The sequence below is a fragment of the Vulpes vulpes genome, chromosome 1 (genome assembly GCF_048418805.1).
Source record: "Vulpes vulpes isolate BD-2025 chromosome 1, VulVul3, whole genome shotgun sequence".
In the NCBI taxonomy this organism is placed as follows: domain Eukaryota; kingdom Metazoa; phylum Chordata; class Mammalia; order Carnivora; family Canidae; genus Vulpes; species Vulpes vulpes.
In genome coordinates, this window is record NC_132780.1 from 8302498 (window position 1) to 8328710 (window position 26213).

The window sequence follows — 26213 nt, forward strand, 5'->3', positions numbered from 1 at the left end:
CTGCAGGGGTTTTGTGGTGGCCAGGGCAGGCAGGGGACCGAGAAGGCACTCTGGAAGAGGTGGCAGAATTTCGGGAGAGGAGGAGGTCTGGAAAGGCCCAGCGACGATGACCAGGGACCTGCTATTGACTGAGCACCTGCCATGTGCTCTACAGACATCACCATCGCGAATTGTCACACAGACTATGGCTTGAGTTCTGTCCTCACCGCTGTGTTGCAGATGAGGAGGCAGATGTGTCCACATGGGTGGCATAAGCAGCAGTCTAGCCCTGGTTTGTCTGAATCGAGAGTTGTGGAAGGGGGAGCTGGGAAATGAGGTAGGAAGGCGCATTCCTGTGTTCCTCAGTGAGCACCTGCTTGGTGTCCAGAGCTCATACATGTGGGGAGGCAGAGGATGACACTTAACTGTAAGAGCCCAGAGGGAAAGGTGCCGTGATGAGAGCTGCCCAGAGGAGGTTCAGAACATCTGTGTCAGAATCGGGTTGAGACAAGCAGGTCAGTGTGGGTGTCCCCAGGGAGCTGCACTTGAAGCTGATTTTGAGGGATCAGTAGGTGCCAACTTAGGAAAGGCGGAAGCAGGGCCCAGGCACCCTTAACTGAGGGGACAGCCCCACACGTCTGTGTCCCCCATGCAGAGTGGCGATAGGTGGGGTGGGAACCCCTGGCCCACCCACAGTCTACCCTTCAGATTTGGGTCTGGAAGGCAACCCTGTGCCCATCCTTGCTGTGGCACAGCATGTTAATTAGGCGGCTTCTTTGTCTGGGAGGGGCCTTGTGTTGAGTCTCTGAATGAGCAGGAGTGGTGACAGTTATGAAAACACATGGTGCCCCGCCAGAGGCTCCTTGGAAGCCCCTCGCCCCCCACCTGGCCTCTGCCTGTGCCTGGGCATGGAGTGTGCTCTTGTGTGCTCCTGGCCCTCTGCCCACGTCCATCCTGGCCCCTGTAGATTGAGGGGGCAGGGCGGGGCACAGGGGTTCCATGAGAAACAGAAGTGTGGCATTTTTCCCAGACCCTGCTGTGGGACGCTAAGTGGGCCGGTTTCCCCAGAAGGTGTCTGGACACGTCCATCTTTAACTGATGTGACGTACTTTCTGGAGCTGATGTCTGGTGACATGCCCAGCCAGTGGCGGGCTGAGTGATGGAGGCCCTATGCTCAATATTCTGTGTTGGGGTTTGGGACTTGGGCTTCTTATTTGTGGCCCTTTCTACCCAAAAGCATGTTTTCACCTCTCAGCATCTGCATTCTCTGTGTTTTACGGAAACTTCCTCAGAGACAGCTGCCTAACCCAGGTGGGAGGTGGGTCCCTGCCTCCCACTTGCCTTCCAGCCCCCTTAAGATTTGGAAGAGTGGGATATGGAATGTTCTCCAGGGAACAGAGGATGTCTGGCCTGCTGGGAAACAAACTAGGCTTGCAGAGGGCTCCAAGGGTCTGGGCTCCTGGCCTTTTAGGGTAGGTGTTTGCTGCCAGGCCAGCCAAAGCTCCAAGAGAGACCGATTGAGGAAACCTTGAATTTATAGACAGCTTTTATTTTCCAACTGCTTTCCTGCCCCATGTCATCTCTGTGCTTGCCCCAAACCCCTGAGGGGCAAGGAAGCCAGCGCCAGAGGGGCCCTGTGGTCTCATCCACTTGCTCTCAGGGAAGAAGGGCTCAGTGTGTCTATCCAAGAGAATGTAAGGTCCATGAGAGCAGGGACAAGGCATCTCATTTCCATACTCGGTGTTGGTGAGGGGGTGCTCAGTCACGTTTGCATGACTGGGCTCTAGTCCGCGCTCTGCAACTCACTACCTGGCTGATCATGTGGTGGGTCTATCAACTACCCTAAGCCTCAGTTTCCTCAGATCAACTTGCCTAGGTCGCTTAAGATCAGAAATAGTAGTGCCCACGTTGTCCCAGGGTCAGGGCTGTGGCCTAGCCCTTGTGCTAGGAAGCCCTAACAGCTGTGCTGATCCTCCAAGCCTCTCTGTCACGTTTCCCCAGACATTCACAGCCTGGTGCAACTCCCACCTGAGGAAGGCTGGCACACAGATAGAGAACATCGACGAGGACTTTCGAGATGGGCTCAAGCTCATGCTTCTCCTGGAGGTCATTTCAGGTGAGGCTCCTTTCCACCGCAGCTCAGCCCACACCTGGGACAGGTGCCCTGTAGCAGATCCCAGGGACCTACCGTACTGGGCCTGCTAGAGAGGAGGGTGACGCACAAAGGGCTGCAGTGTGTCCAGGCACTGCTGTGGTGGGGTGGACCAGAGTGCCGTGGTGGCTGGTTCTGGAGAGTGGTGGGGACACTAAAGCTTCCCTTTCCCTCCCTTTTTTTCGGTGTGTGGCTCTCAGGAGAGCGGTTACCTAAGCCGGAGCGGGGCAAGATGAGAGTGCACAAAATCAACAATGTGAACAAAGCCCTGGACTTCATCGCCAGCAAAGGAGTCAAGCTGGTCTCCATCGGGGCAGAAGGTGAGCTCAGATGAGGCAGCACAGTTCCTGACCTGTAGGCTCTGAGCCTCAAGTTCTGTGTTCTGAACAGAAGCCGTGTGGGTGGTAGAGAGAACACTTGGGGGTGTGCAGAGCACCAATATATATCCAGCAGCGACCACAGTGACTACCCTCAGTGTGATCACTGAGCCCACAACCTCCTCCGCCCCTCCACTTGCAGAATAATCTCCTGCGGGGTGGTGGGGGTAATGGCTTTGACTTGAACCCTGGACACCCTCATCACCCTGCTTGTGCTGAGCCGGGGAGACACTGACAGACATGTGACCTGGCATCTCTGTGTGCCTAGAACACCTTTGCCCTTTGGCCCTGCCTGCTATCTGTGGGCAGGAGGGAACAGAGAAGAGGGGGACACTTAAGGCCCAGTGTCAGGGCTCTAGGGTGGGGAGGTGCAAGTCCAAAGGTCAGTAAGTAGACTTTCCTGGCTTCATGACCTGAGGGTTACCCAGGACACTCTGTGCCCCGTGAGGACACCCAGGACTGCGGTCCTTCATTCTAGACCCTCCCACTAGATCAACAACATGCTGTCCCCTCCAGCAGCCAGCTTGTCTTGAGCTCACAGGCGCTTTTGGAGATGAGGTGAGGCCTGATGGAGCCCAGAAGCTCACCATCAGCTTGCACTCACAGTTCAGCTCATTAGAGCAGGATTTCCTACACCCTGACATCCATGTTGTCCCAGCTTTTAGAAAAACAAAGAAAACTAATTGCCATTAATGACAGGGCTCTGCGAGTTTGGCGAAGACTCTAGGCCAGAGTGTGTATGCTGGGTTCCAAGGCTCTGGCCTTGCCTGGGACCTCTTGGGGAGGGGTGCCAAGTGTCATATGCCATGTCGAGGTAGTTGGTGTTTATTTTTAAAAAAAATCGAAACCCAAAAAATCAGTTGGGCCCTCAGATTTTCTGTTCTTAACATGGATCTTTCCTTCTGGCTCCACTCCAGCCTTCTGCTTCTCACAGCTGCATTTATTTTGCTCAAATGCTAGCCTGTAAATACAAGTAGGGGTTAGAGGAGAAACCTGGTGGCACTCATCAGTTTTCATTTGAAGAAAAACTCCGTCGAAAAATGTTCTCTGTTCCTGCCCAAATTGGTTCACTCCCAGTCCCTGTGACTGCTGGGCCCTGAGACAAAGCTGGAAGGCAGCCCACTGGAGGCACCCCAAGGGCTCCAAAATACTTGAGAGCCTAGCCCCTGCCTTGCCCCCTGCCCCTCCATGCAGTCTAGGCTGGAGCAGAAACATGGCTTCGTTATAGGGGCGCAGCTGGTGCATGTGTCACCAGAGAAGAGGTGTTCCCTTCCCCCAATTCCCCCGCCCCCACGGTCTCTCCCTGCGTGACTTGCCCGATGAGGGAGCTGCGGCCTCCTCTCCAGCTGGTGTCCGTCCTCCTGCTCTGGAGTGCCCAGCACTTGGGGGGGAACGCAGTGTAGATTTCCTGACTGGGTTGCCGCCCTTGCCCTAGGCTGGGAAGACTGCCTGGTTTCCGGGTCTGGGGTTCTGAACCCTGGGAAAGGGCCCCACAGACATTGTGTCCTTCCCCTGCTCCAGCCAACAGGCTATGCATGTCTCCTAATCCCAAAACTCTACAGCGGAAAGCTGCCCTCTGCCATTAGCCGGTGGCTTTGCTGTGGAGAGTATCTCTATTATGGCTCACGAGCCCCTCCCTTCCTTCTCCAGTGTGCCCTTGGGGAAGGCTGGGCCTCATCCTCTGGGTGATGATGGCTCTACATTGAGCCCATCCCAGAGGTTTCTGTTCTCCAGGGTTAGTGGACAGGGTCTGTCTCCCTGCACCTGCTGTGCTGAGATGTCAGGGGGATGGGGTGGGCAGAAGGCATTCACGGGACCACCACGGCCCATCCGGCTGGCAGACTGAGGGATGAGGCCACTTGCATGCAGTTCTCCTACCCAGCCCTAAACACATGGTGCCCCTGAATGTTACAGAGGTAACTTCTTTCTAAGCCCCTGAAGCTGAAGAACATGTGATACAGACCCTTTTCTCTCACTCCCGGAAGTTTGAGAGTGTAGTTGGTCTTCTGTTAAGAAAGCATGTCCCTTCCCAGCTGGGCCTATGTCCCCGCTCTCCCTGTCCTGCATCATCTTCCACAAGGGTAAGGTGCTGGTACAGCAGACAGTAGTGCTCACGAAGGCAGGCAGAGAACAAGTTAACCCACAAACCCACAGTTTTATAAATGATGGTCAGTGTGTGAGGGGGAGGGCAGGCTGCTGGGGGGAGGCCCTGGGCTTGTACCTTCTGATTGATGGTTGGAGAAGCCGTTTCGGGGAGGTGACGGCAGAGGCTCAGAGGGTGGGAAGGCCATCTGATGAGAGAGTCCAGGGGTGCACTTGGTGGGTGGGCAAGAAGTGTGCGCTCTTTCGAGCAGGAAAGACCTGGCTTTCCGAAAGGACACAGCCCGAGTATGCCGGGGAGCAAGGGGCTGGGTCACCCCGGGCAGGGTTTGTAAGTGGGATTCAGGAGCACAGGCTTCATTTTAGATGTGGTAGAGCATTAAGCAGGTGAGCAACACAAATCCGATGTACTTTTTTTCATTTATTTTGTGCGTGTGTGTGTGTGTATATACACACACGTACATATACATATATATATTTAAAGATTTTTATCTCTAAATTGAGTGAGAGAACACAAACGGGAAGGGGCAGAGGGAGAGGGAGAAGCAGACTCCTCACAGAGTAGGGAGTCCTCAATCCCAGGACTCTGGGATCATGACCCGAGCTGAAGGCAGATGCTTAACCACCTGAGCCACCCAGGCATTCCCCACCCCCCCACCCCCGCTCCCCACCACCCCGTACCTTTTAACGTGATCTCCCTGGCTGCTGCGTGGTGGTGGGTTACATGAGGCACTTAGGAGGCAGTGTGTCGAGCTCTGGGTGAGACCACAGTGGCCTGGAGAAAGGTGAAAGGACGTGGACAGATTCTCAACAGACAGTAGTACTAGTCCAGCATGCACCTGCCAGTGGAGAGATGTGCCTGTAACAGCATGAGGGAGAGGCTGACAGACAGCTGGGGGTGCCAGCCCGGCACCTGGGATAAGCCTCAGGGAGGAGCAGTCTTGAGCTGGGTGAGAGAACAAGCTGGCCAGGTAGGAAGAGGCTTGTGTGGCCCACAGCACATGTGCAGAGGCTAATCAAAGCTGATCTACATAGAGGCAGAAGGAGTTCCCTCTGGCTTTAACAACCTTCTCACCGTCTGCCCCCTTCCTGCTTGCAGAGATTGTGGACGGCAATGCAAAGATGACCCTGGGAATGATCTGGACTATCATCCTCAGGTTCGCCATCCAAGACATCTCTGTGGAAGGTGAGAGCCCACGGATTGGCAGAGTACAGCCTTTTTGCCCCACCCTGCTTCTAGGTTGGGGCAAGTTAGATGACAGTGTTGGGGTTTTGTCTTCTTGCTTGAGGCCCTGCCCTGTTTCCCGAGTCCCTCACAGGGCCCCTGCCCTGTACAAGAGTGGTTAGTGAGATGCTGGCCCCGGCTGCAGGGGAGGGGGGCCCCAGCAGCTGCCCAGTTCTGGTACCCACGCAGAACCCTTTGGCTCCTGAGGTCTCCGTCTCAGTGGACCCTCACACAGTCTTCGTCAAAGGGGCATAATTGGTCCCATTTTACAGTGGTGGAATCTGAGACACAGCAAACTAGTGATGGAGTCAGGCCTGGCCTGGTCCTCCCCGCACATCAGCACCTTCGTGTTTCTGTTTGACACCCCCACCCTCAGACCTTTGCCTCCGTGAACCTAGGGCCAGGCCAGGCCAGCCAGGAATGAGCTGCTTAACTTTCCTCCGAGCACTTGTGTGTGCCACAGCATGAGAAAAGTTCTCCCAGCCAGTGCGTGGAGGGAGCTCCTGCAGCAGGCCACAGTGGTGACCAGAACAGAAGTGTACCCTGTCCCCAGCACTCCCAGTCTGTCGAGCACAGAGCCATGTGTGGGGAACAAACGACCTGGCCCCCTCCCACTCCACTTCTCTGAAGCAGCCACATCTGGGAGACCCTGAGTGGGCAAAGCCAGCATCAGAGGCTTGTTTGGCACCATGTTCTGGCAGATAAAGGCACAGGCTTTGTGGTCAGAAACATGGCACAGGTTCAGGCCCTGGTGCTCTCCTGTCACTGCCACTTCCTGGGCAAGTGACTGCTCAGGGTTCTGGGTGCAGGTTGGTGGTTAGGACCAGCAGAGGCCTGCCAGTGCTAGGAACAGGAGGAGTTCTTACTACTGGCCGTGCTCCTATTCCGTCTGACTCCTGTCCTTGATCTGAAAGTATCCTTCGAAAGTATTTGAGCCAGTGCTCACTGTCCTTGTGTGTTCCTCAGAGACCTCTGCCAAGGAAGGGCTGCTCCTGTGGTGCCAGAGGAAGACGGCGCCATATAAGAACGTCAACGTACAGAATTTCCACATCAGGTAAGCACCCAGCCAGAGCATCCCAGCCCATTTCCTTCCCTCGCTGCTCCCTAGGACGGAGATCTATTCTGCCACCTACTCTGTTTTCCTGGTTCTGCCCCATGGGTCAGGGCCACCAAGGCAGGAAGTCACGTAGCACAGGCACTGGTCTCCCACAGTGGGCCATCTCCCTCCGCAGTGGGCTGTCCATTCAGGGAAATCTTGCAACGCAGTGTTCAGCAGGTTATGCTGTCCCAGTGGCAAGCACTTGCTCATAAAGTATTGGTCACACATCAGAGGCTGGTGTAAGTGTTTACATGTATTTACTCCTTAATCCTCACAACAATCCAGTGGCGTGTAGGTGCTGTTACTACCCCATTTTACAGACATGGAAACTGAGAGAGCAGGAGATTATGAAACTGGCCCACGGTTACACTGACAGTAAGTGAGAACTGAGATTTCACCCCAGACCATCCAGCACCAGCAGTCACACTCACGGCTTCTCTACCATTCTGTCTCTGGGCAGTGCCTGATGCACGTACACACACACACACACACACACACACACACACACTCTACCTCAATAAATGGGAATTAACCATTCCTATGAATTTCCTGGGCCATCAGTGCTTGTGTGATGGTGAGAGGGCCTCGTTTTAACCTTTACCTTTCCATCCCCAGCTGGAAGGACGGTCTTGCCTTCAATGCACTGATCCACCGGCACAGACCAGAGCTGATCGAATATGACAAGCTGAGAAAGGTTTGCTTCTTGCATTCTCCTTAATGGCCCAGAGATACATTGAGTCTGACCCTGACCCTGGGACGCCTTCCCCTAGTTGGCATCTGTAGCTGGATTCTGTGCTCAGATGAGCTGGGAGAGCCTGTGCCAGCTATCACCAGACCCCAGGCTCTGATTCTTACCTCCCTTGCTCCCCTGGGGGACTATCTCCTTCTCCCTTTATGGCCATTGCGGCTGCCCACAGTTATTTTAGGGCCTGGCCAACCATGCCATCTAGCTCCCCTCCCTTAACCTTTTAGATTCTAGAAGCATTTTCTCTCTGCCTAACGGAGAAGAGTGGTAAGGAATTTGAAACTGTCATTGCTGGCAGGTGTTTCCCGTATAGGGTCCTGTTCTGATTTGCCTGTACAAGGCTTGTGATCCTGTAAGACCAAAGCCCTGCCCTGTAGGAGCTCCCAGCCAGTGGAGAAAGCAGGATAATGTGTCCAGAGCAGACCAGCCCCACAAGGTCCTGTACATGTGCTCAGGCTGAATGGGGGCAGGAAGGGAATAGGACCAGACAAGTGCTGTGGAGGAAGGATGACACATCTGAGCTGGCATGGTCAGGCAAGGGCCCCTGGAGGAGGGGACATACTCACTGGGGGTGGGGGTATGAGCCTGCACTTGGCCTGTTCATGCTCTGCCGAGTAACCCGATTGAGCTCTAGCTGGATATTGACTAAGGCACGTGAGGGAAGATCTTTAATTCTGTGGATAGTGGGGAGACAGTGTGAAGGATGCTTCAGGAAGGCTGGACCTTGGAAGCTCTCAGTTTACTCCCTCCCCGCCGCCCCCCAGTGCTCTCTTAGGTGTGGAGCACACATTTTCTCAAGTTGCAGGACAGAAGTCTTAATCTGGAGTCTGGAGGGCTGGAAAATGTAATAAAAGAGCACACCTGCATTTTCTCTGGAGAAGAGGTCGACAGTTTGCCCCACAAAGATTTCCAGAGGCGTTCTTTTGAGTGGGAGTTGACTGTACCTGGGTATCCCCCTCTAGCCCCGACAGCAGCACAGGGAGCTGAGAACTGCCTAAAGAATGCTTTTAGTCCTACCCCTTCCCAAAATGCTTCCCTTCCGGGCCAGCCTTGGCCCTGTGCTTCTACACCCTGCCCCTGACAGAGTTCTGCCTCCTTCCTTCACCTCCCTCCCGCCAGGACGACCCTGTCACCAACCTGAACAATGCCTTCGAAGTGGCCGAGAAATACCTGGACATTCCCAAGATGTTGGATGCGGAGGGTAAGCACATCCCTTTGTTCAGTCACCACCCTGTTCTGTGAGCATGTCTTGCAGTAACTTGAGGTTAGCTGGCGGTGCCAGTGCGAAAGGCTGAATGAAGCTGGTCGAGCCAGGGACAGGGTGCTGCCTGGGAGCCAGAGTGGGAGCAGCCCGAGCAGACCAGACAGGCTCGGGTAGGGCTGGGGGAGGACTGGGGGAGTGAGGGAAAGGAGAAGCTTGAAGAGGACCAGTTCTGGGGGCTGCATCTCTGAACAGAGCCCTGCCTGAGTCCTGCTGCTCCCCTGGAATGGGCAAGCCAGGTGGCCCTGGAGGGCTGGCTCCTGCAGACAACCAAGTCCGGAGCCCATCAAAGTGGAGTGTTTGTTTTTTCCTTTTCCGGCTTTGCTCCATTTCCCAGCCGCGCACCACCCCCAGCCAGGACCCATGGCTGTGGCCTCTGGTGGCCCCTGGGCTTGACTGTCCGGCAGCCCCTGGAGGCCATTCTCAGAGAGAGGAAGTGGCCTCATTTTAATCCAGTTCCCACAGCCTTGGCCTTTCTAGAGACCACGGGGGATAGAGGGGCTGAGGGTGTGGACAAGCCCACTGGAGTCACCGGGGGTCACTGAACCCATTCTGAGGGTCCTTCTCCTGGGATGCCTGTGGCCTTGGGAGACTTTGGATCCCAGTGAGCGACCACCCCTCCCCCCGCCCCTACTTGGGCAGTTTAACCCTTGTCGTTCACTTACAGACATCGTGAACACGGCCCGGCCCGACGAGAAGGCCATAATGACCTATGTGTCCAGCTTCTACCATGCCTTTTCGGGAGCGCAGAAGGTACCGGGCAGGGCCAGGCCGGCCCACCTTGCCGCCACTGCCCAATGCCGCTGCTGCCTCTCGCCTCCCACGCTCACCTCATTTCTCTTGCAGACGGCAGTGGCCTCTCTCCGACTGGAAGCCACCCCCCCGACTCCAGGCATCACTGCCCATTTAGTCTTTGCTTACGCTATCTATTGAGTGCCTGATATGTAACAGACTCTGTTCCAGGCACCGAGGACACGGTAGTGACTGTGTCAAGCGGGATCCCTGGTGTCACGGAGCTTATATTCTGGTGGGCAAGACAGGGGGCAGGCATGTCCACAGATAAAGTCCTTTCATGTGCTGATGAGCACAGTGGAGAACATGGAGCAGGATGGCTATTTCAGCTGGGGGCCACGCCAGAAGGCTTCTGAAGGGTGCTTGGGATTTATGGCAGGAGCTACCGGATGAAGATCAGCAGGAAAAGCATCTCAGGCTGAGGGTAGAGCAAATGCAAAGGTTCTGAGGCAGAAATGAGCTGGGCTAATTCAAGGAATAGCTGAGAGGAGAAAAATGAGGTTGGAGATGGTAACAGGGCCAAGATGTTAGAATCACAGTAGCCCGGGATCAGGAGTTTTATTCTAAGGGCCCCAGGAGACCACTTGGCAATCTATTCTGGGGTGGTAGGTGGTTACATAAGACATGATCTCACTGATGTTTGCAGAAAGATTGGTTAGCCTTTGACCCGTCTGGCCCTAAGCAAGTCTTCCTTTCTAAAGCCAGTAGCTCATGTCACAAAGCCAGCTCTGGTTAGGAAAGGAATCCTCCTATTTGGACTTCCCTCTCGCCCTCTACAAAACCTTAACGAAACATGCCCACACCGCCGGAGCCGGGGTTTGGCTTCCAGTCCAGAGCAAGCGCTATTCCTCCCGCATGAGCCTAGGGTCCGGCCCCGGCCGCCCTCCCTGCAGCTTTCACTCTCTCCTGCCTCTCTTTCTCTCTCTCTCTCTCTCTCTGCGCAGATATTGTAGGCACTCTGAGGCCAGATGAGAAAGCCATCATGACTTACGTGTCCTGCTTCTACCACGCTTTCTCGGGGGCTCAAAAGGTGAGCTGGGGCGGGAGCACCCCTCGCTGCTGTGGCTGGAGACTCACCCTTGCTGTCCCCCTTATGTCCCCACCACCATTTGTGGTTAGAGCCCTGGCCAGAGGACAGGCCCAGTCAGGAAGGGTTCTCGTGATCATGGGCCCCCAGTGCCACCACTGAGCCAGCGCTGATCCGGTGCTGACACGCCATGGATATTCTCTGTGGACACAGCCCACCCTGTGGGGTGGTGGCATCCCAGTGTCTCAGGATGGTTGAGTCCCACCAGAGCCTCAGTTTGCACCCGTGCTCCTGACCCCTTGGTCACCCTCCCCTTCTTTTATGTAGTCCACACTGGCCACTTTCCTGCTGCCCTGGCTGTGCTCTTTCACAGGGGAGCATTGACCATTTTGGCTCTCTTCACAAGCTCCTTCCTCCTCCCAAATGCCCCGGGAAAGGCTTGGCATTGCAGGTTAAATCCTCTCTTGGTCCGCCAACCCAGCCTGTCGGGCTCCAGTCTCCAGCAGGGCTGCTGACACAGGCAGAGCAGTTGGAAGTGTCTGTTTCCAATAGCAGCTGTCCTCTTCCACAAGAAGGTGTCTGGCTGCCCCTGGGGAGAGAGGCCTGGGCACCTTTGTCCCCTTCATCTGCCTTCCAGTCTCTGGTCTTGGGCAGTATCCGTGTACTCCCAGTGACTTGATACTTGTGTCACCAATTAAAACTGGGCAGGGCGGAGGAGGGGAAACTAGCTCTCACTAATTGAGCACTTACTACATGCTAGGCAGTTCTCCAATGACTCTGCCTGTACAGTTTCTAGGCGAGTTCTGTGTACACCCCAGGGCGGGTGGGTGCTGTTACCTTCATTTAACAAAGGAGGAAGCCAGAGTTCAGGGAGGTAAGGAGCCATTCCTGCAGTCACAGGACAGGGACTATACCACCTATCTTGTCCAGACCACCTTCTCCAGGGCCCCAGGCCCAACGGGGGCCTTCTGTGGGCGGTCTGCTTTGGTACCTCTTAGCAATACGACCTCGAATGAGTCCCTTCCCCTCACCTTCCCCATCTGTAAGACAGGGATCATCCCATTCCCTGTCTTAAGATTGTCCTGAGGATGAAATGACCTCAGGTTGGTAAAGGGTTTAGTTTAGAATAGCGCCCAGCCCCATGAGTACTCCGTCATTGAGCTAGTGGTCAGCAGCCTGTGGGGCTTGCCCCTGTCTACCATCATCCCTCTAGCCCCGTGGCCACAGAGTGAGTTTCGTGGCCTCTCACTATCTATCTGGTGTGTGTGGTTGGAGCTTATGTTTGGAGTGTTCTGCTGGGGGGCACAGGCAAGGGGAGCAAGGGTGGGCAGTGCTGGGATTCCTGGACTCACACCCAACCCGACTAACAGCACGTTTGCCGTGGAACTCACTACTCTGCAGGCCCAGGCCAGCCTCACTGCCTACCACTTCACCAAACTGCCCTCCTGGGCTGAGCACTGGACTCTGCTGTGGTGGGGGCTGGGAGGCCTTGAGGGATTTGTGGGAGCGGATACTGGCAGGAAAGCTCAGGCCAGAGCATTCGGGGGTTTTGGAGGCAGCTGGGCCCCTCTTGTGAGAGAGGAAGTAAAGGCCAGGCTGTTGGGAGCCAGCGGCTCACCAAGGGACGTGCAGCACTTGGGCTTCTCCAGCTGTGGGTGCGGCTTCCCCCAGCCTGTGTTTACTTCTCAAGACAGCAATGCGATGCTTCTATTATTGCTGCTTTTTGTCCTCAGAGACTCAATCCTGTCTCTTAGAAGAGTGCTCTCTGGCATTTGTTTTGTTTTATGAGCACAAGGCGAACTCCAGACCTAGCATGAAGCATGCCCATTCTCTCCTGGAGAGTTTATTTCTGGTCACTAAGCATTTGCTCCTTATTCCTTTGTTCACTCATTCATCAGTGCTGAGTACCTAAAACATCCCCAGCCCTGAGCTGAGTGCCAGGAATTCAGTGGTGAAGCAGAGCACTGGTGATTAGCAGCTCGCACCTTCATGGGTCTGCCCAGCAGGGTGGATTTGAGCGCTGGGGTGCCCCTTGTCTCTCTGAAGTCAGGGCTCAGGGACTGACCTCCACGATGCCCTCACAAAGCTGTGACCTTAGTTCTGTTTCCTGCACTTACTGGGGCTGGGTATTCATCGGCCGAGGCCCTCCTGAACCTCGTCTTTGAGGAGCACTGCCTGGGGCCATTGATGTGTGTCCTGCAGCATGATGCACAGTGTGTGCATGTGTGGGCACGTGTGTACGCACCTGATCTCGGCTGGCCCCCACTCACCTCCCCGTCCATCCCAGAAGCAGCGTGTTGATGGGAGAGGCTGGGCGTCAGTGCCCGCAGCCAGCGGGTCTGGAGCCATCCCCAAGCCTCTCTGTTTTCCTTCCCCACCGCTCTGTAGACCCTCCTCACTATTTCTGTTCCTGTTCTGTTGCCGTTTCAACTTCTCCTCTTGGACTCTTTCTGTGCTTCCTGAAAGGTACCTAGTCTCTTCTCTCCCCGTGTGGCACCCCCTCACTCTCCTTCTTCTCCACTCCTTGAATTTCCACCCCCACAGCAGGACAAGGCAGCACATAGTCCTGTAGTTCTGAGCAGAGACTGGTCACAGTCTTCACTGCTCCTGCTCCAGCCAAATCCCTGGCTCCCTTCTGCCCCCTGGATTGTGACTTCTGCCCAATGAGCCATCAACACCCACCTCCGAGGGGAGGATTAGGAAGGGGACACGTGTACTTTGCCTATGCACAGACTTCTTGGGGGCACCAGCACCTCCTCTGCCACAGCTTCCTGGTGCTGGCCTCTCTGCAGTAGACCTTCCCACCCAGGGGGAGACTCCTTCAGGGCTTGGCCTAGCTGAGGACCCCACCTTGCGTCACTACTCAGCCTTCCTCTCTGTGGGCCTGTTAATCCATTTTTGTCATAGTGTGAGGGGCTCCCTGGCCCCCTTCAACCCCTCCAGGGTCTGGGCCAAGGGATCCAAGGGGCCCAACTATCTGAGGGGCAGGGGGTGTGCCTTAGCCGTAGGCTCTGGGGACATCGGCAGAACCCATCAGGACACAGCTACTCAGGGTGCCATCTTGCTGGAGCTGTGCTTCTCTCCTTCCTTCCTTGGGGAGTGCTGTGTGGGCTATGGATGAGCCAGCTTATAGGGGATGAGCCTGGCAGGAGGGAGGGTCACTAGCTCCCAGGCAACCCTGACTGTGGTGCTTCCCCTGCCCCAGGCCGAGACCGCTGCCAACCGGATCTGCAAGGTGCTGGCTGTCAACCAGGAGAATGAACACCTCATGGAAGATTATGAGAGGCTGGCCAGTGACGTAAGTCTGCTACTCACTCCACGCCGGGTGGCCCCACCAGAGCAGGAGAATTGGGTTGCCTCTTGTTACCCTTGGGCAAAGGTCATGTGACACTTGCAGAGGATTGAGCAGGTATGGCAGTGACACTTTTCTAGATAAGGGCGTAAGGTTCCAGACTGGACTGTGGCCAAGCCAGTATGTGACCTTTCAGGCGAGTCTCACAAGGCTAAGGGGTCAGGGCGGTGTGTCACCATGTTCCCTGGCTCCTGCAGTCCTGAGCTTGGGTTCCTGCAGAGGTACTCAAGGACAGAGTTTGCTGAACACCCCACCACCTCAGAAGTACTGGGGGAGGTCTTTAAAAGCTTCCCATGCCCTCACTATGCAATGATCAATTCTGTAGGATGGAGTAGGACTCCGGAGCTGATAGGGTGACAGGACTGTGGTTTGTCATAGGGGGCCATGTGCCAGCACTTCTAGAAAAGGATCTGTTGTCTCCATAGCAGCCCCAGAAGGAGGGAACTCGTGTTATCCCTTTCCCGAGGGGGGAAACTAGGACCCAGAGGGTCAGGGACCAGGCACGCAGCTAACAGTAGAGGAAAGAGCTGGGTTCAAACCCAGGCAGCTCCACTCCAGAGCCTGAACCTAGAAACTCAGTTGGGAATGTAGTACCTCTCTTCTGGATTCTGAAGCTCCTCGAGGGCAGTGGTTTGACTATTCTTTGAGACTGGTGGAAAAAGCTAGCAGGGCACCTAGCTGGCTGTCGGTAGGGCAGCGGACTCTTGATCTTGGGGTTATGAGTTCAAGTCCTAATTTGGGGCAGAGATTACTTAAAATTTTTTAAAAATTAAAAGAAAAAGCTACCATCTGTTAACCACCATTCTAACACCATGGAAAAGTTAAGATTCTATCTTGGAATCCCATTGCTTCCTAAGAACGGGCAGCTGGCACCATGCATCAAGATGTAAAGACCTAGATACCCCTCTCCTTGGTTTTCTCATTTTGTCAGAGCTTGACATTTGGGAACCACTTCTTCAAGCATATCTATACTGGGCAAGAACTGATTTTCCTCTCCTAGGATTGTTCTGGAATGTCTAGTTTGTTTGCTTGTTTGTACCTTGGCCTCATTGTATGAGTGGCTCATAAAAATACGTGTCACTTTTATCCCCCCAATTTTACTGTTGAATTTTTTACATCCTAGGCCCTTGAAGTGTATGCTGGTCACCTTCAAGTGAGCCCAGCGTGCTGTGGGCCCTGCCCTCGAGGCGCTTATAGCCCCTGAACAAGAAGCAGTGAGATGTCTCTCTCAGTGCTGAGTTCAGCAAGCATGGCAGCAGTGGGCCCGTGTGGTGGGAGGGGCACTTGAATGAGGCCACTTTGCTTAGATCTGTGGAAAAGGAAGCCCAAGAGCAAACACATGAATAAGAAGTGACCAGAGAATAGCGCACTGGTTCAGAGGGGGCACACACAGCCATAGAATCCCAGCGGGAATCCTGGAGAAGTCAGGCTGGGGACCAGGGGTGATCCCCAAGGCGAGGCCCTTGAAAACCCACATCCCTGGTGCCTGTGAATGGGGCCAGACCCCTCCAGCACTCTGAGACGTCTCATGGGCCCACAGCTCCTGGAGTGGATCCGGCGCACCATCCCGTGGCTGGAGGACCGTGTGCCGCAGAAGACCATCCAGGAGATGCAGCAGAAGCTGGAGGACTTCCGGGACTACCGGCGCGTCCATAAGCCGCCCAAGGTGCAGGAGAAGTGCCAGCTGGAGATCAACTTCAACACGCTGCAGACCAAGCTGCGCCTCAGCAACCGGCCCGCCTTCATGCCTTCCGAGGGCAAGATGGTCTCGGTGAGTGCCTGGGGCTGGCCAGCCGGGGTCCAGGGGGTGTGGCCCAATGCCCCAGCCAGCTACAGAGGAGCAGCTTCACGCCACCACCAGGCTTACTGTTTGGCCAACATAGGCTTTCTTAACTGGAAGGCATAGCCTCTGGGGTGCAAGGGTGTGGTAGGGGGTTGCTTGACTCTTTACCACGTTCCTCCTCCCCTCATCACTTCCTGGAATTTTATAGTCATCCCCAAACCACACCTTATTTTGTGTGGCATTGTTTGAATTTTGACCCCAGTTGGCCATGATTTGAGGACGGCCACGTGCTCAAGGCCCCTTTTCAGAAGAGGGATGGTATTCACTGCACAGTCACCTGGCTCCCATAGCGCCGGCCATGGCATTCCTTCATTGTCTCTCATTCATTTAATGCAAAAAATGAATTGTACCCGGCATGTGCAGGGACCCTGTCTAGGCATGTGGATATAGCAAAGCAGAGGCTAGATGTGACCCAGCCCATCTCTGCTGCCTGCCTTGCCATCAGCATCCCTCAGGAAAGTGTTGCCCTGCAGGGCGCCCCAGCTCCCCTTTTTGAGCCTTGATCTCTCTTGTCCCCACAGGACATCAACAACGGCTGGCAGCACCTGGAGCAGGCCGAGAAGGGCTATGAGGAGTGGCTGCTGAATGAGATCCGCAGGCTGGAGCGGCTCGACCACCTGGCAGAGAAGTTCCGGCAGAAGGCCTCCATCCACGAGGCCTGGACCGACGGTATGGTCCTCTAGCTCCCTCAGCATTCCTGTCTCTCACACACGCACACATGTGTGCACACAGCCCCTTCTGTGTCGTTGATCTGTTTGTCAGGCCCTCTTTCCTGCTGCTTGGGTATGTGGCTGTCAGAAATGCTGCTTTGGGCTCACCCAGCCCCAGGGAGACGGAACGCTTCAGAGCAGAGTTGCCTAGTCTGCTCTGGCCTCAGAGAGTGTTTACAGGTGGGCCCCTTCTAGGTGGTCGGAGGCTGTCGTCCAGGAACACTGGCCAACCTTGTCCCAGCTCCATCGAGAAGGGAACCCTTGTCCCTCCACTGCCTTCCCTGAGGATGGTGCCGCTGCCAGGCTAAGGGGGAGAGGGGGACTTTCTGCCTGCCTCCCCGCGCCTGCACACTTTGTGACCATGGACTTCACACAGAAGAGCCCGTGTGCCTGAGCACAGTCCTTATGGGCAAGGCCAGGGAGCTGCCTCCTGGTTTGGCTGCCTGGCCTGCAGCTGGTGAACACTGACCCGCAACACCCACCCAGGAGCTCTTTCTCCCCTTCTGAGGCCCAGGCCCCCTGAAGAATGGCTTCTCCCAAAAGGGTGGCCAGCGGTGCCTGTTTCTCAGAAGCTCTGCAGCTGCCTGTTCCCTTGGCTCTAGATGTGGAATTCCATCATGTCCCTGGCCCTCGGTCAGGACCCACACAGTGGCTGAGATTCCAAGTCCCAGGGGTCTGAAAGCCTTTAGAATTCGGCCAGTGCCTGGGAAAGCCACGAGCCAGGACGCCTGTCCTCCCACTGCTGGCCACCTCCTTCCCGGGTGTGTCCTGCTGCCCCCACTCTGCCTGGCTGGTCACACTCTTTATGTGGCTTAGTGTGACATCCTCCCACCCCACAGTCTCCCATGAGGTCCTCATTGTGCCTCTGAGAGCTCCTCTAGCTGTTGGGCAGGCAGCCCCAACACAGGCCAGAGGCTGAGATCTACCTAGATGCCCCTGTACAGACCCTGCCCCAGCCCTGCCGGCCCATGAACACACAAGCCTGCAAGATCTACAGAGCCAGGGCCCATGTCCCACACATCCCTGGCTGCAGTTCAGCCAATGCCTGCGTCACATTGTGCAGGCTACTGTTTTCTGGCAGCAGCTGCCAGCCCGAGAGAGATACCCTAATCCATCTGCTGGGGAAAACATGCGGACCAGGTAATGAAGAGTTGGCTCAAGAGTCCACTGGGCCCAGGGGTGGGGGCCACTCTCCATCTTGCAGCAGCCTGTGGATGCCAGAGGGAGGGGGGGGTGCCCTTTAGTGCATTTGTTCATTTATTTTTTCATTCGGCTCTTCCTGAGCCCAATACTTTCCCAGGGGGGGCGAGGCCCCTGCCCAGGGAACTCACAACCCCACAGACTCTGGCTTTTCTCTTGTCAGAGGGTTCTGGGGCGTGTAAGTGGGTTTTATAGCATCCGTACTCCATTCCTGAACTCCGCTGTCTCCTCCTTTCATCATCCATGTCCTGCTTCTCCACTGTCCTTCCATGGACTCTGGGCACCACCCCCATGCACTTCCTTTCTCGGGCCTCATGGCCCATGTGATCAGCTCTTCAGCCCCCACCTGGAGCTGTAGGAGGTCCTGGCAGGATGGTGTCCTGAGGCTGAGGGGTGTGGATATGATGGCCCACCAGAGTTCCTCTCCTGGGAATGACTAGAGTTGGACTTCACCCAAAAGGCGTTTAGGAGAGGTTGATTCAGTCTATAGCCAGGGCCCAACTGGTTCAGAGGCCTCCACACGCCCCTGCCCCACCCCTGCCTCCCTGCAGGCACTTTGGCATCTGGCCCTGCCCCTCACGTCAGCCTGGAGCCCCCAGGCAGGCTTGCCCACTCTCGTTCCCAAGACCTAAAGCTTCTGTCCTCTGAACCACTTAGTTCTGCAATGCAGGAGGACAGACTGACTCTTGGCCTCCTTTACACTCCTAGGATCCCACGCTAGCAGCCTCCTTTCTCTGGAGGGGTGGCCCCAGAGCCTGGGTTGAGCTACCATCATTCTGTGCCTCCTTCACCATCCCCCACAGCCTGCAGGGGCAAGGGTCCGTGTGGAGGCTGTGCAGAGGGTTTTGGATCGTCTGGGTTAAAAAATAAAAAACGAGCCTCTGTATCCCTACTGTGGCTGCCCCTTGGCCTAAATCCACAGCATCCATGGCCACGGGCCAGTCCTCCTGACTCTCCCCATTGCACCCCTTGCCAGCTCCCTTACTGAAACTCTGCTGAGGCAGAGAAGCAGTAACCTACTATTTCTGGTTCCCACCCTTGGGAGAAAGCAATTTGGTGAAGGGAATTGCAAGCTTGCCTTTGTGGTTAAGCCTCCTGCCCCAGGGCTGGGGCGGCAGGGCCAGTGGAGTCACTCTCTGCCGCCTCCTGCCCACCAGTGTCAGCCCCATCCTCAGCACGGCTCAAATGCGGATGGTACCAGCTCCGTGCCTGCCCTTCTCAAACACCACCTTATTGAGACTTGAGACTGGGCACTGGTGTAGGCCCCATTTTACAGATGAGGGAACAGGTGGGGAAAGGCTGCGTGCCATCCCACCACTAGGAGTTGCTACGCCAGGCAGGCAGCTGTTGGTCATGGGCTCCGACGCCAAGCTGAGCAGTAGGTCTCTGAGCTGCCACTCCAGGGGTAGCCCCCAAGGGAGCTTACCTGAAGCAGAGCACCTTTGGGTGCCAGGGTTCCCAGCTACCTTCACAGACTGGCCTTTTCTCGTCCCGTTCTCTGCAATACCACCGCATACTTCCAGGGCCTACTTGAGCTTCTGTCCTGGGGTATATAATTAGCCAGGCTCCAGGACTAATAATAGTGTTCTTCTCTCCCTTCAAAGGGCCTGACAATGGGCCCCACCTCACTGTGTGTAGAAGGCCCGTAGGGTGGCAGAGGACACAGAGGTTTGTGATAGGGCCCCACCCCGAGGGAACCTGGCCCCCATGTGCCAGGAGGCAGCCACAAGGGGTTGGGCCCATGGAGAGCTCTGACCAGAACACTCCCCCTTGCCCACACACCACTGGGGCATGGGCTGCAACCCCAGTGGGGCTGGTCAGCTTGTCCAAATGCTGACCCTCCACAGATGGGTGTCTACCTTTCCAGCAGTGGTGGCACAGTTTAGTTCCTACAGTCTACTGATAAAGAGCCCCAAGTTAAGAACACACAGGTTGAATTGGGGTATCTGTCTCAGGCCCCCCAGCCCCACAATGTCTCCCAGCTCCATCCAGGTGAGAGTTGGGTTTAGAGATCCCTTGAAAAGGCAAGGAAAACAGTTCTGGGGGTTTCTAGTCTTCACAGCACCGTCCTCGTGAGGCAGGATGTGGAGTCTGTATCCCGTTTTCTGGGGCTGGACAGCCCTCTGAACTCCCGCGGCCCTGTTGTCTAAACACCTCCTGCCCTCTGCCTGCCCCCAGGGAAGGAAGCCATGCTGAAGCAGCGGGACTATGAGACGGCCACCCTGTCGGATATTAAAGCCCTCATTCGCAAGCACGAGGCCTTTGAGAGCGACCTGGCCGCCCACCAGGACCGTGTGGAGCAAATCGCGGCAATTGCTCAGGAGCTCAAGTATGTGTGGTCTCGCGGTGCCCCTGCCCAGTGGGAGGGCAGCATCCCGAGGCGCAGCCTGCTTCTCGGCCTAAGTGGGGGGTGTCCCGCCCCTCACCCCCATCTCCTTTCAGGGGCCAGGGAGGGGCCTTATGGAATGATGCCTTTTGCCCTCTTGGTCTTAACCCCTAAATGAGAAACAGCAGAATCTATATTCTCAGGCCGAAGAGAGGTCTCTGATGCCCTAAGCTGTCGGGGTCTCTGGGCTCTACCTTTTGCCTGCCACACCAAGGAGAGCCCCCCCTAGCCCCCGCTGCTCCCACCCGCCCCTCCCTGGGGGAATCGGGCGCACAGAAAGCCCATTGTTCTGCCCAGCCCCTTCCCTTGCTCGCTCAGAATACATTTATTGTACGAGCTTCCAGGCAGCCGGGTTCTTGGCTCCCCCTTCCCCGCCCCAGTCAGATAAACTTGTGCACACAATTAGTACACTGAACCTCCAGGAGCCAGTGAATGGGGCCTTATTCTACCAGCACAGCGGCCAGCAGCAGGGAGGGCCGAGGGAGTGGGAGGCCTAGGCCATTACTTCATGGAAAATCCACAGGCCTTGGAGGGGCGGCAAGGCTCCCAAAATAGCTGTCTGCTCAAAAATAGGATGCTTGGCTGGAGCTGCCCTTTCCACAGACATATCCCCCCCCCCCCCCCCATCATCCCTGAAGTTCTGCTTATTTCTACGAGGCTGGGGCCCAGCTGCAGTGCCTGGTGGAGCCCCATGCCAGGCAGGACCAGTTTCTTCCCTGACTCACCCCCTCTGCACCGCCCAGTTGCTTTGGGGGTTGCCCCGTTCTTTCAGCCAGAGGCAGAAGTGCTCAACTGCTCGCCCACGGGGCCTTCACGGTAGTGGGAAGACAATGTCCCTGTTGGTCACTGTTAAGGGCCTCCCTTGGGGTCTCGCAGCCTCTTGTAGGGTTGAGCCTCTGTGCCCGGCCTGCCCAGGTGAAGGAGAGGTCACACATGCAGATGTCCATAGGGACCATGGGAGGTGGGGTGTGGGCATATTCCGCCATGGACTGGTGAGCCCCTGGAGGCAGACAGGAAGCCGGCTGGGGTAAGTGCTCGGCCAGCCTACCTCCCAGGCACAGAGGACAGATGTGTGGCACCCACTCTCCAGAGTGAGGCAGCAGGCAACTGCTGAGGTAATTTTTCTGGACAACAGCCCTGGAGGAGGAAAGGGCTGTTTGGGGTTGCTGTCTCTTCCCCCAAGGATGAGTCAGAGGGCCAAGTGCTGGCCAGAGTAAGCCTGAATAGACAGACCAGCTGAGCGTTGGTGAAGAGCACCAGAGCTCAAAAACCCAGAGCGCCCTGTGTTCCACACACTCCTTTAATGGCCCAGCAACCCCATGTTATGGAAGGGGAGCTGAGGCACGGAGAGGCCGAGAGGCTTGCTCAAGGTGACACTGCTGGGGCGTAGTTGAGACGGGAACAGAGCTCAGGCTGCCTGGCCCCTCTCTGGAGCACAGCCTTGTGCCTTCTCCCAGTCCTTGCCTGTCCCTGTGTCCCACCTGCCTGGTGGAATCACAGGTGGTCCCTGGCCCCCACGTCCCGTTCCTTCCAGACTCGTTTGCTGCTCCCCATCCCTTACACCAGGCCCCCAAGATTTTGCCTGTACATCAACTCCCTGGGAACCTCCTTCTGAGAATATCCAGAGTCTAGAGCCCAGGAGGAAGAAATCTTGGAACAGATGGGAAGAAAGTAGGGGCAGGAGGCATGCTGGTGGCAGAGGGGCCAGGAACTGTTAAGGCACCCACTTCTTTCTTAGATGTATTATTAATTGCTAAGAATGACATTGCAGGCTCGTTACTCAGTTTTTTAGTGTTCATTAAAATAAATCCCTTTAATTTGTGTTGCTACATTTACCTGCTGAGTACCAAGGACTGCTGTCAGCACTTCACGTGCACTCAGTAACTGCATCTCCACAGTGACCCCATGCCCATTTCACAGATGAGAAAACTGAGCTCGAGCTCTCTGGAATAGGGAATTCACGCCCCTGGGATCACACAAGTACAAAATTAGAGCCTGGATTCAGACCTAGGGAACTTTTCCCAGGAGTCCATTCTTTAACCAGTATGCTCTGCTAGACTTCTGAGTGACAAAATCAGTCCCAATACAGGTGTGGTTGAGGGCCACACTCTGGGGACCCCTGCGTTAGTGTGTCATGACAGCAAGTCTAAAGTAAGTGAGCAGGAGCCTCCCCCCACACCTGCCCCGCTTTGTCCCCCCTCCCCTCTACATTCCTCCTGTCTTGGGTGGAGGGGAGGCACTGAGGGGGGTGATGCAGAACGGATGACCTTGAATGTTGCCTGCTGCCTGCCGGGTCTCACCGCCATGTGCCCACCCACAGTGAGCTGGACTACTACGATTCCCACAATGTCAACACCCGGTGCCAGAAGATCTGTGACCAGTGGGATGCTCTCGGCTCCCTGACCCACAGTCGCAGGGAAGCCCTGGAGGTGAGGGACGACATCACCCATGGAGCTCTGTGCCCCTGTGGCTCTCAGGGCTGCTGGGGTTGTGTGGATGATGCCCAGACTCCCGAGCTTCTCCTGACCCACCCCGAGGGGACGCTTTCTGAGCCCTTGATGCCCTGGACCAAGGGCAGGCCAACCACCTGCTCACTGATCACCATCCCTTCTCTGTCTTTGTCCCTGCCGACACACACCAGAAAACGGAGAAGCAGCTGGAGACCATCGACCAGCTACACTTGGAATATGCCAAGCGGGCAGCCCCCTTCAACAACTGGATGGAGAGTGCCATGGAGGACCTCCAGGACATGTTCATCGTCCACACCATCGAGGAGATTGAGGTCTGCTCCCACCCGCTTTTCTCTTGGGACCTCTGTGAGACTGGGCTGCCCCTTCACTCCTCTTCTCCTCCTTCCAGGGCCTGATTTCAGCCCACGACCAGTTCAAGTCGACACTGCCAGATGCCGACAGGGAGCGGGAGGCCATCCTGGCCATCCACAAGGAGGCCCAGAGGATCGCTGAGAGCAACCACATCAAACTGTCGGGCAGTAACCCCTACACCACCGTCACCCCGCAAATCATCAACTCTAAGTGGGAAAAGGTAGGTGGGCTTGTTGCTAGGGCTGGGCCGGGGCTGGCCAGGTGAGGAGCTGCCACCCTGACCACTGTTGCTTGCTCCTCCCTCCCCCCACTGTCCCCCAGGTGCAGCAGCTGGTGCCCAAGCGGGACCACGCCCTCCTGGAGGAACAGAGCAAGCAGCAGTCCAATGAGCACCTCCGCCGCCAGTTTGCCAGCCAGGCCAACATCGTGGGGCCCTGGATCCAGACTAAGATGGAGGTGAGGGCCCGTTGCCCCAGCCTAGAAGATCTAGGTGGGTCTCTCGGGGGAGAATAAAGAAGGAGTCACTGTGAGCAGGAGGCCGCGCGCCCCTTGTGCAGGTCCCCAATACTCCTGGGTCCCTGCTCTGGGAGCAATGACAGCCTCATAAGATTGGAAAGGGTCAGTGATTGTTGATGGAAATGGCAGCACCCTCCAGAGGGAAACTTGGCAGAGGAGTCAGGTAGGGGAGGGTTCGAGTCTCGGGTTTGCCATGCCCGCTGACCAGGAGGTCAGGTACAATAGAACTTCTGCCCTGAGCTTTCTCATCTGCCAGAGGGGTTGGAAACAGTCCTTTCATTGCCTCAGCAAATGTTTTGGGCCCTGCTCTGTGGCAGCCTCATTACAAGCACGGTGTAGCTGGGACCAGGGTGGTCCGAGTACAGACCCTTCTGGCAGGCTCACCTTTGGCACCCAGCCCTGGAAGGTGTGTCAGGAGGCTGATGGCAGCTCTGGGCACGCCTTAGAGAGTGCTCACTCCCTGCCAGGCACCAAGCTGGACGGGGGGGGGGGTGTTGGACCCCATGCTGGCTGTGCCACCCGGCCACGGTGGGATCCCACGCTTCGGGTACTCATGCTTCAGGAGCACAGATGCTGAAGCTGGCCAGGCCTGGGTCCCGATCCTGGCCCTGCCTCTCACTGTGAAGAGTTGCTCTCTTTGGGCCTCAGTTTCCAGGCCTCCCAGGGAGTCCAGGGTGCACTGAGGTTAGGCCTGGCAGCCTCAGTCCAGAAACTCCCCCACAGCTGCTTGTATAGCGGAGAGTAGGACTGGAGGGGACAGTCTGGGAGTGTGGGGATGCCAGCAACAGGTCTCCTCCGCGTGGCTGGTCATGGCCGAGCATCTGGCCACCTCCTGCATGCAGTAGCACCTGCCTTCTGTGCAGGAGATTGGGCGCATCTCCATCGAGATGAACGGGACCCTGGAGGACCAGCTGAACCATCTGAAGCGGTACGAGCGCAGCATCGTGGACTACAAGCCGAACCTGGATCTGCTCGAGCAGCAGCACCAGCTCATCCAGGAGGCCCTCATCTTCGACAACAAGCACACCAACTACACCATGGAGGTACACCCGCCGGGCGCCCCTTCCTCCCCTCCTGCCAGCACTAAGGGAGGTTTATGCAGCTGGCGCAGGCCGGGCCTCTCTAACCCAAACAGGTTTTGCCCAGCAGGAAAGGTGTTTGCTGTTGCCTCAGACTGAAAAGACTAGATTAAGTGTTTACACACTTTTTAAAAATCACACTTTTCCTATCATTTTTTCCATCACTGTGATGACACAGTGTCAAGGACCCACTCCTGGGGGGGTCAGGGGGAGCTGGGAGGGCAGCATTTGCCCCATTGTGGCCTCAGCTGTGTCACCCTCACTCGAGGACCCAGAGCCAGCCAGTGTGTGCATCCTCTCGCCATGGCCAGGTTGAAGTGTCAGGGCTGGTTGTCACCCTTTGGGCAGCCTGAACTTGTTCACAGTGACACAGTGCAAGTGCACTGATACCACAGAGAAACCTGGTTTTTTTTCCCCTGGAAGCTGGTTAAACGTTGCCCACTCTACTTGTGTAGTTTCCGCATGCATGCTGCACATGTTGGGCCCTGGCCCTCAGCTGCTTCCAGCACCAGACATACACAACATGATGTGACCCTGCTGCTTGGCAGAGGCAGTGGATAGGGTGCCATGCCTGTTCCCTGTGTGCAGAGGAGGTGCACAGGAGAGTGTGGGGCTGGGTTGGGGTTTGGGAGAGAGTCAAGGCCTGGAGTGCAGGGAGAGCCAAGTTCAAAGCCTCCTCGCCGCCCCCGTCGGCTATGGCTGTGGTGGTGCCAGCAGCTGCCCAGCCCACACTCACACCCTTGCTCCGCCCACAGCACATCCGTGTGGGCTGGGAGCAGCTGCTCACCACCATCGCCCGCACGATCAACGAGGTCGAGAACCAGATCCTTACCCGTGATGCCAAGGGCATCAGCCAGGAGCAGATGCAGGAGTTCCGGGCATCCTTCAACCACTTCGACAAGGTGAGCAGCTCCCTCTGCCCCTGGCGTCTTCCCTCCCCACTGTCAGTGTCCCATCCTGCCCCCTCCGTCTTTGCATCTGTCCATTCACCTCACAGTGCTGAGTATCAGCCACCACTCACAGGGCCCAGCAGGCTCCCCACCACTGAACCGGGTGCAGAGGTGCATTACCTTGACCCATGGCCTGGGCACGTTTCCTCAGGAGGAGAAAGTGGGGTGGGGGTCCCAAGTCCTGCCTCTGAGGCCATGTGTCCTCACCAACCTGCCAATGAGACCCTGGGGCAGCCTAAGTCCCAGCATACCCAAGATTTGTGACCTGACTGTGTGTCTAGTCCACGTGTACGCAGAACATTCTAAAGATTCAGAAGTCTGGATCTCGTCTGGCAGGCCCACTAGGAAGGCGCTGAGCTCCTGAGTTTGCTGTGGTCCCACCCGCCCTGCTGGGCCCAGTGTGCTATCCACCTCCCCTCTGTGGGCGCACGCTCAGCTCCACCGTGTCAGGCAGGGACCCTGGTGTCCCAGATAGGACAGTGTCAGCTCCTCCCATCCCAAATCCTGGAGGCAAGGAGAGCTCCCTGTTCCCTCCCAAGAGCCCTGGGCCTCGGTCTTCTGTTCTGCACCACTCAGCCCCATGCCTGCTCTGGCCAGG

At 56.4% G+C, this 26213-nt stretch overlaps 1 protein-coding gene across 7 annotated transcripts in view; it reads left to right on the top strand.

Annotated features, from left to right (window-relative positions):
- ACTN4 (actinin alpha 4) overlaps positions 1-26213 on the top strand; it is a 72991-nt gene that overhangs the window by 43889 nt on the left and 2889 nt on the right. For 3 of the 7 annotated variants that reach the window (XM_026010110.2, XM_026010107.2, XM_072751885.1), the window contains exons 2-18: positions 1981-2095; positions 2332-2451; positions 5708-5794; positions 6800-6887; positions 7548-7626; positions 8797-8878; positions 10675-10760; positions 13963-14055; positions 15650-15880; positions 16474-16621; positions 20041-20191; positions 22569-22677; positions 22890-23030; positions 23108-23290; positions 23392-23526; positions 24450-24629; positions 25421-25567. In XM_026010110.2, coding sequence (XP_025865895.1) covers positions 1981-2095; positions 2332-2451; positions 5708-5794; positions 6800-6887; positions 7548-7626; positions 8797-8878; positions 10675-10760; positions 13963-14055; positions 15650-15880; positions 16474-16621; positions 20041-20191; positions 22569-22677; positions 22890-23030; positions 23108-23290; positions 23392-23526; positions 24450-24629; positions 25421-25567 — 2175 coding nt within the window. Of the gene's footprint in view, positions 1-1980; positions 2096-2331; positions 2452-5707; positions 5795-6799; positions 6888-7547; positions 7627-8796; positions 8879-9605; positions 9692-10674; positions 10761-13962; positions 14056-15649; positions 15881-16473; positions 16622-20040; positions 20192-22568; positions 22678-22889; positions 23031-23107; positions 23291-23391; positions 23527-24449; positions 24630-25420; positions 25568-26213 lie in introns of all 7 variants that reach the window. The other 4 variants (XM_026010108.2, XM_026010106.2, XM_026010109.2 and 1 more) reach the window with 2 other exon arrangements.